General features: G+C 38.2%; 1 protein-coding gene across 1 annotated transcript in view; it reads left to right on the top strand.

Moving 5' to 3' along the window:
* The window catches only part of LOC311626443 (nuclear body protein SP140-like protein), a 56346-nt gene that overhangs the window by 20565 nt on the left and 16455 nt on the right, over positions 1-19326 (top strand). Inside the window, exons 3-5 of the mRNA XM_084891840.1 lie at positions 1095-1263; positions 6302-6385; positions 13387-13440. Of these exons, the coding sequence (XP_084747966.1) occupies positions 1095-1263; positions 6302-6385; positions 13387-13440 (307 nt within the window). The remainder of the gene's footprint in view (positions 1-1094; positions 1264-6301; positions 6386-13386; positions 13441-19326) is intronic.

Genomic DNA, 19326 nt, shown 5'->3' with positions numbered 1-19326 from the left:
TCTGCTCCTAACTGAAGGAACAGTGTTCTGTAGTGCCCCCTACAATGGGGTGAATAGAACTGGAGGTAAGCTGGATGTGAAGTGGGTGTGCTACATAGATGTGTAATGCCTTGTAGGAATTATGTACACAGTATATAGATAGTATAAACTGGAAATTAAAAGTAATTTTAATGAATGGATCAATAAGTTGAATGATTTCATTTAATGAAATAATAATTGGCATAGCATTTCATTTCAATGAACACCAACTTAAATACTTAGAATCTGAGAACATTAAAATCCACAGAGAATCAATGTCTTATTAGGACAAATTTAAAAGTAGATTCTTGCTATTCTTTTTACCAGTTTTCAGTTTCCTTTCTTTTCTTTCTTTTTTCTTTTTTTTTTTTTTTTTCTTTTTCTTTTGGTATTTCTGGAGTCTTGGAATTTAGGTTAATTTTAGCAAAAGTTCACAGGAGCTTCTAGGCCAAGTCAGTCCTGGGGAAGGGACAAGGGCTGTCCAGTCCATAGAACAGCAGCTCGTCGCCTGCTAAGTCTATTCCTAAAACACTTAGCCAGGCTCTGCAAGGGCTACAAGTCACTTAGCTTTAACCCAATTTAATAATTATCATAATTGCTTCTTATTCCATCTAATAGAAATGAGGGTGAGGAAATCAGATTCACGTAAGGAATTTTCAAGGAAGATTGATTGAGTTGTTTAACTTCTAGTCATAAAACTATAGAGGAATTCTAAAACTGCACATGAGGCTCTAACTGGTTTGGCTCAGTGCATAGAGCATTGGCCTGTGAACCTAAGAGTCCCTCATCTAACTCTGGTCAAGGACACATGTCCGGGTTGTGGGCTTGATCCCCAGTAGGTGGTGTGCAGGAGGCAGTCGATCAATGATTCTTTCCCATCATTGATGTTTCTATCTCTCTCTACTGCTCCATTCCTCTCTGAAATTAATAAAAATATATTAAAAATAAAATAAACCTGTACATGAGAAGATAACTATGTTGGAGAATTGTAATACATTGACAATAAAATCATTTTCTAAGGCTCTTTTGTAACTAGAAAATCTGCATTTATATTTTCCTAATTCATTATTTTTTAGAAATCTAAGAAGTCTTTTGAAAAGTCGGGTTCTCAAAAAGAAGTCATATACCATGTTCTCAGTGAATTGGAGAAGACATTTAACCTGTCACTTCTGAAAGCATTGTTCAGCAAGGACATCATGGAAGCTTACCCTGGTTTAAAGGATATTTATGAAACCTTCAAAAAAGGTAATTAAGGCCCTGGCTGTTTTTTTCAAGTGGTTAGAGCTTTGGCCTGAAGACTTAAGCATCATGGTTTATACCTGTTCAAGGGCACCTACCTCTATTGCTGGTTCAATCTCAGTAGTGGTTCATGAGGAAAGAAAAAAGTCAAAATGTCTCGTTTACATCTCTCTCACTCTTTCTTCACCTCCTCTCTCTCTCTCTCTCTCTCTCTCTCTCTCTCTCTCTCTCTCTCTCTCAAGATAAATGGGGGGGGGGAGAAATATGCTCAGGTGAGGATTTAAAAAAGAAGGTAATTGGGTTTATTACCTACTTTTTTATGTCCATGGCCAAATTTTTCCCACAGGAATATATTGAGTGTACCAGGTGTCAGTCAAAGTACAGGACAATGGGGATGTTGCAGTTAAGAAAACAAATACATCATGAGCCACTCAAAACTTATGATATAATGGCTATAGTACAGCCACCCACCTACAGATCTGTGTAACTAGGTATCTTGACTCTCAGGACAACTGAAGCCATTTGGATTCACATTTTCTTAGAAGGACAAATGACAGGAAACTCAACATCCCAAAAGGCCTGCATCAGTTGCCTTCTTTGTGACACTCATAGTAGTCCACCAAGTTATCTATAACCCATCTCAACTTACATCTTAGTTGCAAGATCCACCCTAATTTAGGCACAATAGGCCCAGGGGATTCAATATCTCATGAAATAATTCTGCAGTCATAACTTTCAGAGATTCCACCAGGGATTGCTGAATTACAAGAGTCAACACATTGGAGGAGAAAATAAATGTCTTATAGTTCACATCTAGTTCCTCCCAGGCCACATACAATTTATCTATCTACAGTCACTTGTCACTTGAAACACTAAGCTCAGTGTTGGCCTACTAACACAAACAACAGGCCACTTTCATCAGATTTCCAGAATAATGAGCAAGAAAATTAACTCAGGGAAAATTTGTTCTTAAAGAAGGAGAAATGGTTTTATTAACTCATTCTCCACAAGAGGTGTAATAAACAATCAAATAATCACAAAACCAAGTGTTCTGCCAGATAAAGGATTGGATACTCTACAACACTACTGGTTTGATTCTCTACTTCTTTCCCGAAAAGGCATGATTTTATACTTTTATATGGATTTGTAGTAAAGAAGATGTCTTGCAATAATTTTTGTTTGACTTGCCTAGGAAAAGTTTTATTCTATATATTTTTTATCTCAAAAAGATCTCCAAATGATGGAGAATTCAAAACAAAAATGATATGAACTGAGAAATGCAGATGATAGTGGAACAAACATAGAGAGGTAAATGATCCATGTGTCTTTTGAACAAGGACAAATTAGATTAATCTCAGAGTGAAAAGAAGACTATGTGAGTTGACTCAGAAAAGGATAGGCATGTAGATCCATGATGGCAGCATAGGTAAATGCTAGTACTTCTTGCCTCCCACAACCACATCAAAATTACAACTAAAATACAGAACAACCATCATTCAGAACGGCCTGAAATCAAATAGAAGTCATACCACTACAGAATTAAAGAAGAAGCCACATTGAGACTGGTAGGAGGGCCAGAGACATGGAAGGGGCTGGCCTGACATCCACATGTGGCATTCTTGTAATCAGAGGGTATATCTCAACTGTGGAGGCTTCCCATGAGGCACAAGAGGTCCCAGCCCCACACCATACCACATCCCAGGGTTTCAGAGCTGTGAAGAGAAGCCCCCATAACTTCTGGCTGTAAAAACCAGTGGGGATTGTGGCTGAGTGATACAAAGGCTGCTGGAGACCTCAGAAGTTCCTTTGAAAGGACCAGGACACAGGCTTACTTGGACACATTCCCTCTGAGCTCCAGCACTGGGGCAATAGCTGAGGGGGCAGGGGATACAGGAACATATGGGGAGGAACTGGATTGTCTGGCATTGGAGCAAAAACTTGGGGGCAGCTTTCTCCCAGACGGTGGTACTCTAAAGCGTCATTATTTCTATCCTGTTGTAGAGCTCACAGATATCCATATCCAAGTTTACATCAGCCTGGGTCCCACTGTTCCCTCCCGCCCCTTCTCTATCCAATTTGCAGCCCCACTAAGCTGTTTGCAGTGGCTTTTTCATATGAATGGTCTGTCCTGTCTCAGGCATCAGACTTTCCTAAAATCTTTCAAATAATAGCAGCTGGGATCATCATGCCCCATACCTATCAATAAGAGTTCCAAGACAGCTAGGCCTCACCTGGACACAAGCAGCAGCCATCTGCAGATTTCTCTATAGTTCCTGATGAATGGTCCCAGGGAGTGGCTGACTTTGCACTTCCCAGGAGGCCCTACAGACAGTGCACCTGGTGGACAGTTTCAGACCATACCAGATTACAATGCTACCCATCCAAAAGCAACACAATTAAGGGGCAGACACAGTAAGCACCAAAGCTCCACTGAAGCAAGTCCTGCTCCATAGAGGACCCTCCCTGCACAGTAGCTCTTCCACTGTAGTCACAGCAGATCCTCACAACCAATTGGCATGGGAGTTAATTCCTTCCACTGACTCCAACTACAACAAGACTGTGCACACAGCCCACATAATAACACACCTAGAGTGCCTAGCTCAAGTGACTGGGGCAGCTAAGCCACTGGGCCTTACAGGATTCCTACTAAATAAGGCCATGTACCAATTCCAGGAAACATAGGAACTCTACCTAAATACATAAAAACAAACATAGGGAGGCAGCTAAAATGTGGAGACAAAGAAACCTAGATCTCCAGGAAAAAGAACTAAATGAAATGGAAGCAAGCAAACTACTAGATACCGAGTTCAAAACAATGGTTATAAGGTTTATCAAGGATCCTCGTGAGAACTTCAAGAAGCTTAGTGAGATTTTCAAGGATCTTAGTGAGAATTTCAAGAACCTTAGTGAGAAAAATGACCAGTCAGAAATTAAACATACACTTATGGAAATAAATAATAATTTAGAAGAATTCAAGAGTAGAGTAGAGAATTTTGAAAATGAAATCAATAATTTGGAACATGAGGAAGCAAAAAACACCCAAACAAAAGATCAAAAAGAAAAAAAAATCCAAAAATGTGAAGACAGTGTAAGGAGCTGCTGAGACAACTTCAGGTGTACCACATTCACATTATAGGGTTACCAAAAGGAGAAAAGAGAGAGCAAGATATTGAAAACTTATTTGAAGAATAATGATAGCAAATGTCTCCTACCTGGTGAAAGAAATCGCTTTACAAGTCAAGGAAGTGCAGAGAGCCCCAAACAAGAGGAATTCAGCCTGGCCAACAGGGCTCAGTGGTGGAGTGTTGACCTATGAACCAGGAGATCACAGTTTAATTCCCAGTTAGAGCACATGCCAGGGCTGCAGGCTTGATCACCAGTGTGGGGCATGCAGGAGGCAACCCATCAATGATTCTCTCTCATCATTAATGTATCTACCTCTCTTTCCTACTCCCATCTTCTCTGAAATCAATTTTTAAAAGTTTAAAAATGTTTTAAATTAAAAAAAGGAATCCAAAGAGGCCCACAACATGTCATAATTAAAATGCCAAAGGTTAAAAACAAAGAGAGAATCTTAAAAGCAGCAAGAGAAATGCAGTAAGAAAGAGGAGGAGGAGGAGGAATAGGAAGAGGAGAAGGGGTAGGAGGAGGGGAAAGAGGAAAAAAAGGAGGAGAAGGAAGAGAAGAGATCAACAATATGAACAATAAAATAGCAATAAATAGACATCTATTAACAATTGAATCTAAAAATCAGAATAAATAAGCAAGGAATGTAATGAACAAAATAAACAGATGAATAAAATAGAACCAGAGGCATGGAAACATGGAACAGACTGATGAAACTCAGAGGAAGGAGATTAACTAAAGAACACTTGCAAATATTCATTTCCTATTAATACAAATAAGGATAAGAAAAAAAAGATTTTAGAAGGTCTGGCTTTTAAAGCTAAGGAATTATATGTTATTTACTGTACAGTAAAAAGATACTACAGACTTATAGCATTTGTAAGTAAAGTTTATTGCCTAAAACCGTGGTCAGCAAACTGTGACTCATGAACACAATCAGCACTTTGGCCCCTTGAGTGTGGCTCTTCCACAAAATACTATGTCCTCGGCGAGTCTATTTTGAAGAACTGGTATTAGAAGAAGTTTAAGTTTAAAAAATTGGATCTCAAAAGAAATTTCAACCACACTGATGACATTTGTTTGTTGACTAATTAGTTTGTTGACCAGAGGCCTAAGAGATACTCCTGCCAATAGCCCTGAGGCATACAGGCTCACTGCTTCCCTAGGTCTATTCCCCTGACCTTCTGCGAAGACCCACCCTAAGGATTTTTAGTGTATTAACTTCCTTCATATGTTTGTTGGGTTACCTACATGCAGGATCCCTGGGCTGGTGCCCTGTTCTCCCCTTTTTGGCAACCTCCCAGATCCTTGGTCCAATGCCACAATATTCAATTCCTGCTTGCAGCTTCAGGGAGTATCCCTCCTTTGTCCTGGAATCTGGGTGCCCCTGGATCACACGGGTCCTCTGATTTGTCACTTTGGGAAGCACTCATCCTCCCTGACTCAGTTAAGACAAAACCTTCTCTTGTCCAGCCACATTTTTAAACTATTGTGTTTTTTCTGCTTTATACAAGTAAACCTGTATAGGATCTTTGTTTTCTTCCCAAGGAAATCCCTATTTTTTCTTTCACTTACAACAGTTCAGCAAACACATTTCAAAATAAATAGTACATCATTTATTTTGATATATGCTAACCTGGGCAGCTGAAATTTTTTGCTTGAGTAACAAGCTAACAATGTTGCCACAACTCTTTTATCCTGAGATCTGAGTGGCTCCTTTAAATCTTAGAAACATAAGTAACCTCTTTGTTGAGTATTCTCTTTTGTGTCCCAGGGATGAAGGGTGAACTTTACCACCAGGATGGGGACGCACTGAGCACTGAGTGGAAAAAGGGGTGGAAATTCATAAACGTGTAATTTGAGATGATGACACCACTCCAAAGAGATCTCTAATTGTCTTCTTATGCCCTCTCTTCAGTGATACCAAACATAGAACTGTTCCTAAAAAGTGATGGAGAAGAAAATGAGCAGAGGCCTGGTATCCAACAGAGCCTGGAAAAAGGTATTGCAAACAGATAGAAACTGATTCTCCTCTGCTAAGAGGAAAGGAGCATGGAAGTGGGCCTGGGTCCTGAGTGGAGTTTGGGAAGCAGGGAAGACCTATTGAGGAGCCTGGAGAAGGCAGGAAGGGCTGTTTGTATGAGAGTCTGACCAGAGACTGATCCTGGAGGAGGAGCTCTGACAAGATACCATTGGCCCAATAACCAGACAGAGGAACGGGATTGAGCCTGCAACCCCAGCATGTACCCTGACTAAGAATTGAACCATTGATCCCCTAGTTCATAGGTCGATACTATACCACTGTTTTATCAGTGTAAATGTTTGAGGCATAAGATAAACAGTGAAGTTTTTCTGGAATGGCAGCTCCAACTCCATTTCAAAATGACTACATCCTATATGGTAAAAGGCTAATATGCAAATTGTCCCCTTGAACAGGAGTTCGACTGGGAGTTTGACTAGGGGACTGTGCCAGCCAGCCAACCACCCATGGCTCCTCCCCACAATCGGCCTCACCCCTGGTTGCCACCACCCCTGATTGGCCACCCCCACCCCAGTTGTGGGTGGGGGTGGGAGCAGGGCCTACTGGACTCTACCCATGCATGAATTCATGCACCAGGCCTCTAGTCTATATCATAAAAGGCCTGTTTTCATCACACAATAACGTGGAACAACCAACAACCAGACTCAACAGGAGGTGCACACGAATGGGCAGGGCTATGAGCACTGCAGGGTTGTGAGCAAGTGGGCAGGGCACACACAGGTGGATGGGGCTGCAAGCTTGTTCTTCTTTTTACTTTTCCTGTCAGATTTGCTGAGATATAATTTATATACAATAGATTTCATCACTTTAAGGATTTAATTGAATATGTTTTAACACATGTAGATAGTCATCTAAACCAACATGATCATGACATAGAACATTTCAATCATCCACAAATATCTACTTGTGTCGCTCTTTGAACCCCTGTTCTTGAAACAGTAGATCTGTTTTTATCACTGTATTTTTCTCCCTGGAACTTCATATATAATACATGTATTCATACAATATATAGTTTATTTATGTCTGTTCTTGTTTTACTAAGCATAATGCTGTTGAGACACACTGATATTGCTATGTGTATCTGCAGCTACTCAATTTCTATTGTTGAGAAGTATCCCTTGTATGAATAAACAGTTGATTTATCTATTCACCTGTTCATGGTCATTGAGCTATTTCCAATTTAAACAAAAAATCTATGTGGAACATGTTCATACAAATATTTGGTTGGACATAGTTTTAATTTTCTTGAATAAATACCTTAAAGAAGTACTACTAAGTCATATTAATTAAACATAAGTACATGTTTGATACTTTGTGAATCTGTCAAAGTATTTTTCAAAGTCGTTGTACCCTATTGTATTTCCATTAGAAAAGTTTAAATTCCACTTGCTCTGTATACTCACAGTAGTTGGTATTGTTAGTTTTTGTTTTGTTTTTAATTGTAGCTATTCTTAGTAGGCATGTAATGGTTTTTCTTATAATTCTAATTTGCATTTCCCTAATAATTAATGGTACTGAACATCTTTGCATTTACTTGCCATTATCCACAGATCCCATTTGGTGAAGTATCTATTGAAATTGTTTATCTTATTTAATTGATCTATCTCTCCCCCCCCCCCATCTCTTCCTCTCATATAAGAGTTATTTATATGTCCTGGATTTAAATCCTTTGTTGGTTATGTCTTATAGTCTTAAAAAGCTGACTTTTCATTTTACTGGCACTGTCTTTGGAAGAACAAAATTTTTAATGTTTGATGAAGTCTAATTTAACAAATTTTTCCTTTTATAATCTGTGATTTGGGGTTCTATTTAAGAAATATTTGCCTAATTTGAAGTCCTATTTTCTTCAAGAAGTTTGGGCTAGTGGTCTCTCACCTGTTGGGTCCCTGTTACAGGACCATAGATGCCATGTGCCTCCCGAGCAAAGCCTCTCCCATCATCTCTGGGGCAGCAGGCCTAGAGATGCTCTACCATCACTATAGAAGTCATTATTATGTAGCTTCCACTGGAGTGTATTATTTAAGAAAGGATGTTCTAAATTAGTAATGCATTTTCATAAAATAAAAAATCTTTCAGAATGATTTTGAAAGCACCATTATACTTTTATCAAATCACATTTAGAAAAAAAAAAGTTAGTATTTAAGAATATAAAATATCGAACATGCATCAATCTATATGCTTAGCAGTTCATCTACCAGGGCAGCTGGTTGAAACAGGAAGAGTGAGAGGAGGAATGGTGATGAGTAATGAATAGATAAGAGATTGAAAGTGTGTTTGTGTGTGCAGGGTGTGTGTGTTGCAGGTGGTGTGGGGGGAAAATGATATTATAATCCAAAGTAGAGGCCCAGTGCATGGATTTTTGCACTAGGGGTAATGGTAGAGGGGTCCCTCAGCCTGGCCTGCACCCTCTGGCAGTCTGGGACCCCTCAGGAGATGAGGATTGGGCTTAAGCTGGCAGTCAGACATCCCTTCTGCAGTTCAGGGTTCTCGCAGTCCAGGACCACTCACTTTTTAACACCTGTCTACAGCAAACCCACCAATAGTGAACCTGGCTCCTGGTTGAGTGCCACTCCCCCTGTGGGAGTGCACTGACCACCAGCAGGCAGTTCTTACATTGAACATCTGCCCCCTGGTGGTCATGCATGTCATAGAAACTGGTCATTCTGCCATTCAGTCAATTTGCATATTAGGGTTTTATTATATAGGATAATACATAATAAACCACTAATAAATGTGATGAAAAGTCTGACTCAGCTGACCAGCACAGGCAAGGGAAAAGCTATGCCTCATGCCCCTTCCCCAAGAGGAAGCTCCAAGGAATGGTGGATGTGGCACAAAATACGCACCAGGCTCTGTGTTAAAATTGTGGAAATTAATATTTAAATCATCTTTACATAAAATACTTTGCTTAGAAAAATAGCACTAAATGAAAAATACAAGCTGCACTGAAAAAAAGAATCTGTATCTATTCATATACTAGTGAGGTTGGTGGGAACAGAGTAGGATGAGTAGATGAAATAAAAAATGAACAGAAAAGGCTTACCATGGAGAAGGAGTACACTGGTCCTGGATGGTTTATACGGGGATTTATTCCTTATGGGTTCCTGCTCTGCTCTACCCTCTATCTCTGGCCACAGGCCCCTGCTGACTTTCTTGCCAGCTCTCTTGTTACTGCTTACTGCTAAGCTCCTAACCTGGGTACCACCAGCAAGAGAGTGGAGAGGAGGAGCAAGAGAGAAGCATGGTATTTCCCCATCGCTGTCTTGAGCAGCAGTTCTTGCCATAGTTACATCTCCCATAACTCTACATCCTACCAAGCAGGCTGGCCATGGTCCAGCTTCTACCTCCCCAGTGACTTGGCATATGGGTTCATCCTTGATCTCTCCCTCCCATACCTTCCTGTTCACTATTCTTCTATTTGGAATTGTCAGCTCTTCCATCAGCTGCATAACTAATCTCCTTGATTAAATTCCTTGTGCCTCAACAGTGTAGAGAGCTTTGTATTTTCCTGTTAGACCCTGACTGATGCAACGGGCAAATAAAATATCTATGAATCAAAACCTGGTCTAGGTACAGCACTACCTGAACATGGACTCTCAGAGCACTGCTGTGAAACACAACAGATAAATGTGAATGAAGCAGCTACAACTACTGACAACAATAATGCACTAGAAAGTTGACGGTGAAGTGAACAATGTGCCCAAGAGTCTGAGCAGGAAGTTAATATTGAGTGCCTGTGTTTGATAAGTGGTGAAGGGGAACTGGTAAAAGTGGAGGGATTGATGTGTATAAAATCAGTAGGGCAGAACTTTGATAATGATGGGAATGATTAAATAGAAAAAACTGAAAACAAATGACTAGAAGAGACATTCACAGGTCACAGACATTATTAAGAAACAGAATAAAATAAGAGAAAGTAGGACACATAACAGAGAATGAATAAACTGAAAAATTAGGTGGAACAAAAAGGTCATGTCTTGGGGGAGGCAGGGAGAGCTTGGGACATACGTAAGGAGGAACTCACTCTCCTGCCCTACACACAACTGAGAAACCATAAAAAGATGCTGTACATATAAAATTAGTTATGTAATAAGCATTTGTACAAAGTAATAATCACCTTTTTTATCTTGCCATATGTTCTAGGAGGTTTAGGTAGAAGTTCTTTCTGAAAGATAAGAAGATCTGTAAGAAGAAGAGTGGTTTTCACTTTTCTTAGGAGCCTTAGGCCACATTTGAGCAACAAGAGCATCAGAACAGAGGAAGGCTTTTTTGTCATGTTTCTTTAAGGGAAAACATCTCTAGTCCCTTGAGGTTTCTCATATGAAGTCCTCAAAGGCCTTAGTGATCATTTAAAAAATATTGAGCAACCACTATTAGAGTAGCATCTTTATAACACTGAGCCACAGGAAGTCACATGAAAATATTAAACAACCATGTGGTATCAGTGGGCATTGTATGTAATTATTTTGCTTATACCTACATTTCAACTAGTTTAATTTTTATTTTATCAGAAAGGTTTTATCCATGTATAATAGGAGGTATTAGCAATAGAGCAAATCCCACCTTGTTCAGTAAAGATTTGGTCAAGAGCAATTCTGTTGTCTAATGTAATGCATGCAAGGAAATTTAAAAATTTTTTCTGGTTGTCTGTTGTTGGGTGGTCATTGCAATTCCTACCCAAGGGGGAAAAGTATTCTTTCAAACCTTTATTTGGTCTGAATCACCAGGGATTCAACATCCTTGACTATATCTATAGTAACCAGTTTTATGTTTTGACCTATGAAGTAGGTTTAAAGATGATGCCCAATGTTATCTTTCCAGTCAGAAATTAAGGATAAAAGGAAACATTAACTGTTATTGTGAGTGCTTGGCCTCTTATATTATTTGTGAGGTAATAAGGAAATAAATACAGAAAAAAGGTAATATGAGGGTGTGGACTATACAATACTGGCCCAGAATATTGGGTTAGTTGTCCACAAGAGATGTCATCTGCTTTACTTTCTAGTAATTTTAAATTTAATTCTCTGTTGTTTCAACAGTCCAGGTAAGTATTGAACTGTTGAATCTTTTTTTAAATGAATATTGTTTAAGTTGAAGCATATTTGTAGGAAATATTTTTTTAAATATTGTATTGATTCTAAAGAGAAATGAAGAAGGAGAGAGAGATAGAAGTATCAATATGAGAAAGAGTTATTGATCGGCTGCCTGCTACATGTCCCACAACCCAGGCATGTGCTCCAGCCAAGAATCGACCTCCTGGTTCATAGGTGTACTCTTAACCACTGAGCCAAGCTGACTGGGCTGTAGGAAACATTTTTGTAAAATTATCAGAATCAAATAATAACCATCTTTACATGGCATTTAGAAATACCTGGAAATAAGAAGTGTTTCTGCATCATTTGTTCATCATAAGGTGTGCCAAGCGGCCAAGAGGCAAGAAATGAAAGTAGCCAAGCATCTGATATAATGAGCAAAGCTAACAATGGTCTTGGGGTGGAGGTGATTTAGCAGTTACCATAGATGATTGGTATGTCAGTGATGGGTGATCAAGAATCAAAAATATCATGCAGCTCACCAGCTGGGAGTGGGTCAGTTATGATGGTGAGAGTCACAGGACAGGGGCAGCAGAATGTCAGAAGTCTGAAATGAGAGCTATGTTTTCTGTTGCACTTGACTCTGAGCACACCAACAACACACAAAAAATGAGTCCAGTTCATGGCAGAATCCCATTCTTTTTGCTTAGCCTTATTCTTTTGGGACTAGCAGGAAAGCAAGATATCATTAAAAAGTCAGGGCCTGTTGATTGTCACTGAAGATGTAGTAGAAATACACTCCTAAAATGGAAGTATCTAGCTTTCTACATCACTGAATTAATCATTAATAATAATCACTGTAGTAATAAAAATTAATAAAGTCTTGATTTTGTACAGTGATATTCATCCCTAACACACCCATATTCTGTGGGACCCATGAAAGCCAAGTATTCTTTTGCTTCTCAATAATAGTGTGATTTTGTCACAATCTTAGCAAGGCCTCAAAAGACAACTGATCCTACCATTAAACTGTTGGGAAAAATATCAAATCAACTATACTTAACCCAGCACATTTTTGAAAAATATATTTTTTACTGATTTCAGAAAGGAATGGAGAGAGAGATAGAAGCATCAATGATGAGAGAGAATCATGGATTGGCTGCCTCATGCACACCCCTTACTGGGGATCAGCCTGCAACCCAGGCATACAACCTGACCTAAAATTGACCTATTATATATGCCAACACTCAAAAATTAAGCCACAACAGCCAGGCAACCCAGCATATACTTTTTATGTATGTCTGTGCTCTAGCATGTCACAGGTTTATACAGTGATGTCATACAAACTTTTGCACAAACCTCCTCATAAAAATCTTAAGAATATGAGACCTGGTCCTAGCTCTGCTTACAAAGGTGTTTAAGAGTATTTTACAAAATGTTATTGAGAAATAAAGGAAGATGCAGGGCCAATTATGTAGTCCTACTTCTCAATGTAGTAGGTTTGTGGTTAAGAAAGAAACAGTCAAATACTTTATATAAACTCAAGCCTTCTGCAGTATGAACCATCCTAAAATTTGTAACTTTTTTTTAATCCTCACTAGAGGATATTTCTTCCTTTGATCTTTAGAGAGAGTGAAAGGTAATGAGGAGGGGGGAGGGGGGAGAGAGAGAGAGAGAGAGAGAGAGAGAGAGAGAGAGAGAGAGAGAGAGAGAGAGAGAGAGAGAAGAAATATTGCCATCAACTAGTTGCCTGGCCCACTTGCCTCAGCTGGGGTCCGAGATGGAACCTGCAACCAAGGTACATGCTCTCGACCAGGAATTGAACTGGGGATCCTTTGGTCGGGGCTTGATTCCTTAACCACAGCAAGGGAAAAATTGTAAATTTTATTTAATCATTTCCATTTTCTCACCACCACCTGTTTGTTGTAGGTACTGGGGGTTTTGGAAACAACTCCAAGTCAGGAAAAGCCAAGAAGAGAAAAAGTAAGAATAAGATTTTACTTGCTTTTCATGTGAGAAATGATTTTATAATGCCACTATTTCATTAGCTTTATTGTTATTTACAATATTGTGGTAGGTAGAACAATGGCTCCTCAAAGATGTCATGTCTTAATTCCTGAAACCTGTAATCTGTTCTCTAACATGGCAAGTGGACTTTGCAGATTTAATTAAACTGGGACTTAAAATGGGGAAGATTATCCTGGATTACCAGGGTGGCCCAAATATACTCCCCTAGTCCTTAAAAAATAATGGAGAATCTTTCTTTGGTGTGGAGAGAGGAAGAAGAAGGGTCAGAGAGACACAATATTGTGGCTCTGAAGATGGAAGAAGGGCCCTCCCTACATGGTTTAGCTCAGTGGATAGAGCATCAACTTGCAATTAAGGGCCCCAGTTCAATTCCAGTAAAAGGCACATGCCCAGGTTATGGGCTTGATCCCCAGTGGTGGGCATGCAACAGGCATCCAATCAATGATTCTCTCTTATCATTGATGTTTTTATCCCTCTCACCCTCTCCCTTCCTCTCTGAAATGAATAAAATATTTTTTTAAAATGAAGGAAGTGAATATGGAATGTGGGTAATCTTAAAAATCTGTAATTCATACAGCATTCACCTCCTTGTGTATGATGTGAGATAGTAACTATAAGAAATTACCTCAACACTTTTTTTTCATTAGTTGAAATACCCTTTCATGTGACTTTCCCTGTACGCATAGACCTGTGAATAGAATTCTACTCTTATAGTTTCTGTTGGGGGCGGGGGGAAGATACACTGAGGATAAATAGAAAAGACAAAAATTTCAGTAATTCAGTGATGTTGAACCTCTGTGTTTAGAATCTAATCAAGATTTTCACCTAAAGCCTCCTAATTTCTTTGAGAACTTGAAAGTACAATGAATTTAAAGATTATTTCAGGTAGAATTAAGACATTTTTAAAGGAGAATGACCTATGCATTTATTCGTCAACTTTTTGTCCTTCAACAAAATTTTATAGTTTTCTTTCTATGGATTGTGCATGTTTTTAATTTTCCTGTCAGATTTGCTGAGATACTATTTATATACAATACCTTTCATCATTTTAAAGGTTTATTTGAATGTTTTAACACATGTGGATAGTCATGTAAACTACCATAATCATGAAATAGAACATTTCCATCACACACAAATATCCACGTGTGCCCTCTGATCTTGAAATAGTGGATCTGTTTTTATCACTGTATTTTTCTACCTGAAATTTCATATACATAAATTTATACAATATATAGTTTATATATATACACACACACACACACGTGTGTGTGTGTGTGTGTGTGTGTGTGTGTGTGTGTGTGAACTTTTTTTCAGTAAGCATAATGCTGTTGAGACATATTGATATTACTCTGTGTATCAGCAGTTATTCCATTTCTATTGCTGAGAAGTATCTCTTGTATGAATGAAAAGTTGATTTATCTATTCATCTGTTCATAGGCATTGAACTATTTCCAGTTTGAAAAAAAAAGGATGATGAGCATGTTCATACAAATATTTGAGTGGACATATTTTTATTTTTAAGTTTTTTTGGATAAATACCTAAAGGAAGTACTACTAAGTCATATTAATTGAACATAAATGTATGTTCCATGCTTTGTGAATCTGTCAAAGTATTTTTCAAGGTGGTTATACCCTTTCATATATCCACTAGAAATGTTTGAAAGTTCCAGTTACTCTGCAAACTCACCAGAACTAGATATTGTTAGTTTGTTTTTTAATTATAGCTATTCATAGCAGGCATATACTGATTTTTCTTGTAATTCTAATCTGCTATTCCCATTTCCCTAATAATTAATGGTATTGAGCATCTTTTTATTTGCAATTATCCACAAATCCTATTTGGTGAAGTATCTATTGAAATCTTTTACCCTTATTTAAGTGATCCATCTCTCTCTCTCTCTCTCTCTCTCTCTCTCTCTCTTTAAGTGAAAAGGTTATTTATATGTCCTAGATTCAAATCATTTGTTGGTTATGTCTTCTAGTCTTAAAAAGCTGACTTTTCATTTTATTGGCACTGTCTTTGAAAGAACAAAATTTTTAATGTTTGATGAAGTCTAATTTAACAAATTTTCCTTTTATAATCTGTGATTTGGGGTTCTATTTAAGAAATCTTCGCCAAATTTGAGATTCTGTTTTCTTCAAGAAGTTTTATGGTTTACTGTTCACATTTAGTTCTATGATTCAATTGAAGTTAATTTTTGCATATGATGTTAGCTAAGAACTTTTTCTTTCTGGCATAGGGATATTCAATTGTCTCTGCAACATTTTTTTAAAAGAATGTCCTTTTTACATTGAATTAGTTCGCTTTCACATTCATTTGAAAATGAATTAGCCCTATGAATTTGAGTGTATTTCTGAAATTCTTTTTCTGTTCTATTTACCTATATGTCTACTATTATGTCAGGATCTTGATTACTATAACTTTATAATGAGTCCTGAAGTCAGGTAGTAAGGCATATAATTTGTTTCTCTTTTTCAAAATGCTTTTAGCTCTCTTAGGCCCTGTGCATTTGGAAGCTGCTTTTATCTTTAATTTTAGTCACTTTTTAAAAAGTGGTTTTAGAGAAGAAGGGAGAGGAAGAGAGAGATAGAAACATCAATGATAAGAGAGAATCACTGATCGGCTGCCTCCTGCACACCCCCTACTGGGAATGAAGCCCACAACCCAGGCACATGCCCTTGACTGAAACTGAATCTGGACCCTTCAGTTTCCAGGCCAATGCTCTATCCACTGAGCCAAACTGATTAGGGCCATTTTGACACTTTTAAGATCACATCACTTTCCAAGGTGCCTGCTGAGCTCCACCACGTGGCTATGTTCTAGGCCAGCCAAAGATAAATGAAGAAAAGCAAAATATATCTTCCTGAAGAATGCTACCCCTTTTGTGTGAAGCTTTCCTAGAGTTTCTCTCACCCCCAACAATAGTTTGCTCTCATCTTACTCAACAAATCTTAAGCTGGTGGCCCTGCCAATTATTAGGGACGTTATGAACTATGATGTTTTGTCTGGATCCTGACATCTCTGAGGATGCAGATATTCTGTTAGTAAATTAACAATTAAAATGGGTATTGGAACATGACTTGAAGAATTTATTTCAGTAACTCATTAAAATGTGTCAAAAGTCCCTTTGGAACCTGTGTGACCAATATTTGCAAATGTTCTAAGTCACTTTAAAATATGTACATTTGAACTCCTTGCTGGGTTCCAGCTTCTCCCTTTATATGTGCTCTTTATCAAGCACACTGTTTAAATATACTGGATCAATGGTAATTAGGTTGTGTTTGTTCCATCATGTTGTATAGAGATGTACTGAATTTTCCAACTGATTTGCCAACTCCTCCACATTCTGCTGTTTTACATTACAATTTTGACACCATTTGTGATTGTTCTAACTTAAATACCTTCTTTTTATAGTTCCCTTTTATCCTTATTAATGCTTTTTGCCTTCAAATATTTTTTCAAGATGCTAGTATTGCTACATTAAGTTCTATAGTTTTTATGCCTTTTCAACCTACCCCCCCAATGCAGCTTTGTTTTATGTCTCTTACAAAGACACCGCTGTTTGTAATTTTCTCAGATAATCCTCATCTTTTAATAATTACGTTTTATTTGGTACTTTCATTATGATTCCTGACACATGTGAAGTTATATATCAATATTATTGCTAATCATTATTTTTGTGTGTTTCTGTGTCTCCTTTCTACTTTCTGAATGATTGAGATAGAATCCTATATTTTACCTTTTTTTCTCTACTGGATTTGAAACTGGAGGTAAATTTTCTGTAATTTCTTTAACCATGCCTTAATCTCAACAGATGACAAAAATCTTATCGAGGATTCCCTCAAATTCAATATCCCATCTCTATCATTTAGCTATTGTATATTAATATTTTGTTACTAATTTTCTTCTCATTATAAATTTTGAAACATTATCATTTACTTAAAATTTTCATTATTTTATGAACTCGCCATTGTTTTTTTCTTTGGTTTCAACTTTGGTCTAGCTGAATGAATTATTGGTTCTTTCAGTCAGGGTATCTAAGTGTTATATGTGCAAATTTGCCTTTATTTTGAAATAATTTTTTATTGATTTTTCTATCGAGAGAGGAAAATAGATAGATGATAAATAGATAGATGATGATGATAGATAGATGTAGATGATAGATAAATGTAGATATTAGATAGATGTAGATAGATGATACATAGATAGATAGATAGATAGATAGATAGATAGATAGATAGATAGATGATAGGTAGAAATTCATATAGAAGAGAAACATTGAAATATTGATCATTTGCCTCTTGTATGGGCTTCAACTGATCAGGGACCAAACCAGCAATCTAGTTATGGGGCCTGACCAAAATCAAGCACACAGCCTTTCTTTTCAAGGGACAGCACTCCAACCAACTAAGCAATACAATGCAGAAAGAATTGTTTTTCCAAGATTAAAAATTCTAGGTCAATGTTTAGTTTTCTTCAATATACTAATACTAGAGGCCCAGTGCATGAAATTCATGTATGGGAGGAAGGCAATAGCATCCTGCACCCTCTCCAATGTCCTACTGCCAGTTTAAGCCCAACTCCACAAGGATCAGGCCTAAACTGGCAGTCGGACATCCCTCTAGCAATGCAGGACAGCTGTCTCCTAACCACTCACCTGCCTGCCTTACCTGATCACCCCTAACCATTCTGACTGCCAACCTCATTGCCCCCAACTGTCCCCACTTCCAGCCTAATCACCCCTAGCTTGCTCTCAACCAACTGCCCCCCCTGCCAGCCTGCTTCCTACCAACTTCCCCTGTGCTGGTCTGCTCACTCTCAACTGCCCCCCACTGCAGACCTAATCACCAACAAATGCCATCCCTGCTGGCCTGATCGCCCTCAATTGCCCCACCTGCTGGCCTGATCACCCCCAGCTGCCCTCCTCCCCCCTCCCACCCCCACCGACATGATCATGGCTCACTGCCTCTGCTTTGCCCCCCCCCCCATGGCTTTGTCTGGAATGATGTCCAGAAGGTCCCCCAATCTAATTAGCATATCCTCTTATTAGTGTAGATCAATGGTCTGCAAACTCATTAGTCAATAGAGCCAAATATCAATAGTACAACCATTGTAATTTCTTTTGAGAGCCAAAAGCCTACTTCTGTGGCTGGGCCACGAAGTTTCAATCACACTAAACATGTGTGCTCACATGTGGTATTTTGTGGAAGAGCCACAGTCAAGAGGCCAAAGAGCCACATGTGGCTCCCGAGCCAGAGTTTGCTAACCACTGGTATAGATGATTACTGCATTGTCTTCTAGATTCTATTGTGTTGCTGATGAATATTCTTCTTGTATTTTAATTGTCATTTTTTTTGTTAATAAGCTATTTTTCTTACCAAAATATCCTTTTCCAACTTTTGAGTTATGAAAGCTTTAAGGCTAATGAAAACTTGAATAATTTTACTGTAAACATAGACTCACAGTTAGCATGTATTGTGCTTGCTTTATCTCATTTCTGTCAATCTATCCATTTCCCTATTCATCCACTAACTGTCCTCAACTTTAAAACATTTTAAAGTTTCAGGCAATAATGCACTTTCCCCCAAACACTTTAGCATACATATCATTAACTAGATTCAATATTTGTTTTTAGTTCTTTTTTTTCCAAGGTAATATTTACAATGAGATGTATAAATACTAAATACATCATTCTATGGATTCTGATTTAAATGTCTCCTTTAAAATCCTAATTATTATCAAGAGACAGAATATGACCATCACCCTAGAACTTAAACAGCTCTCCTCTATGGAGGAAACTACTATCCTGGGATAATTAAGAGGGAGATGCTTTCTATTTT

This window comes from Pipistrellus hanaki (genome assembly GCF_964339955.1).
Source record: "Pipistrellus hanaki genome assembly, chromosome: 8".
In the NCBI taxonomy this organism is placed as follows: domain Eukaryota; kingdom Metazoa; phylum Chordata; class Mammalia; order Chiroptera; family Vespertilionidae; genus Pipistrellus; species Pipistrellus hanaki.
Note: the sequence above shows the minus strand (reverse complement) of the source record. Positions and strands in the feature narration are given on the sequence as shown.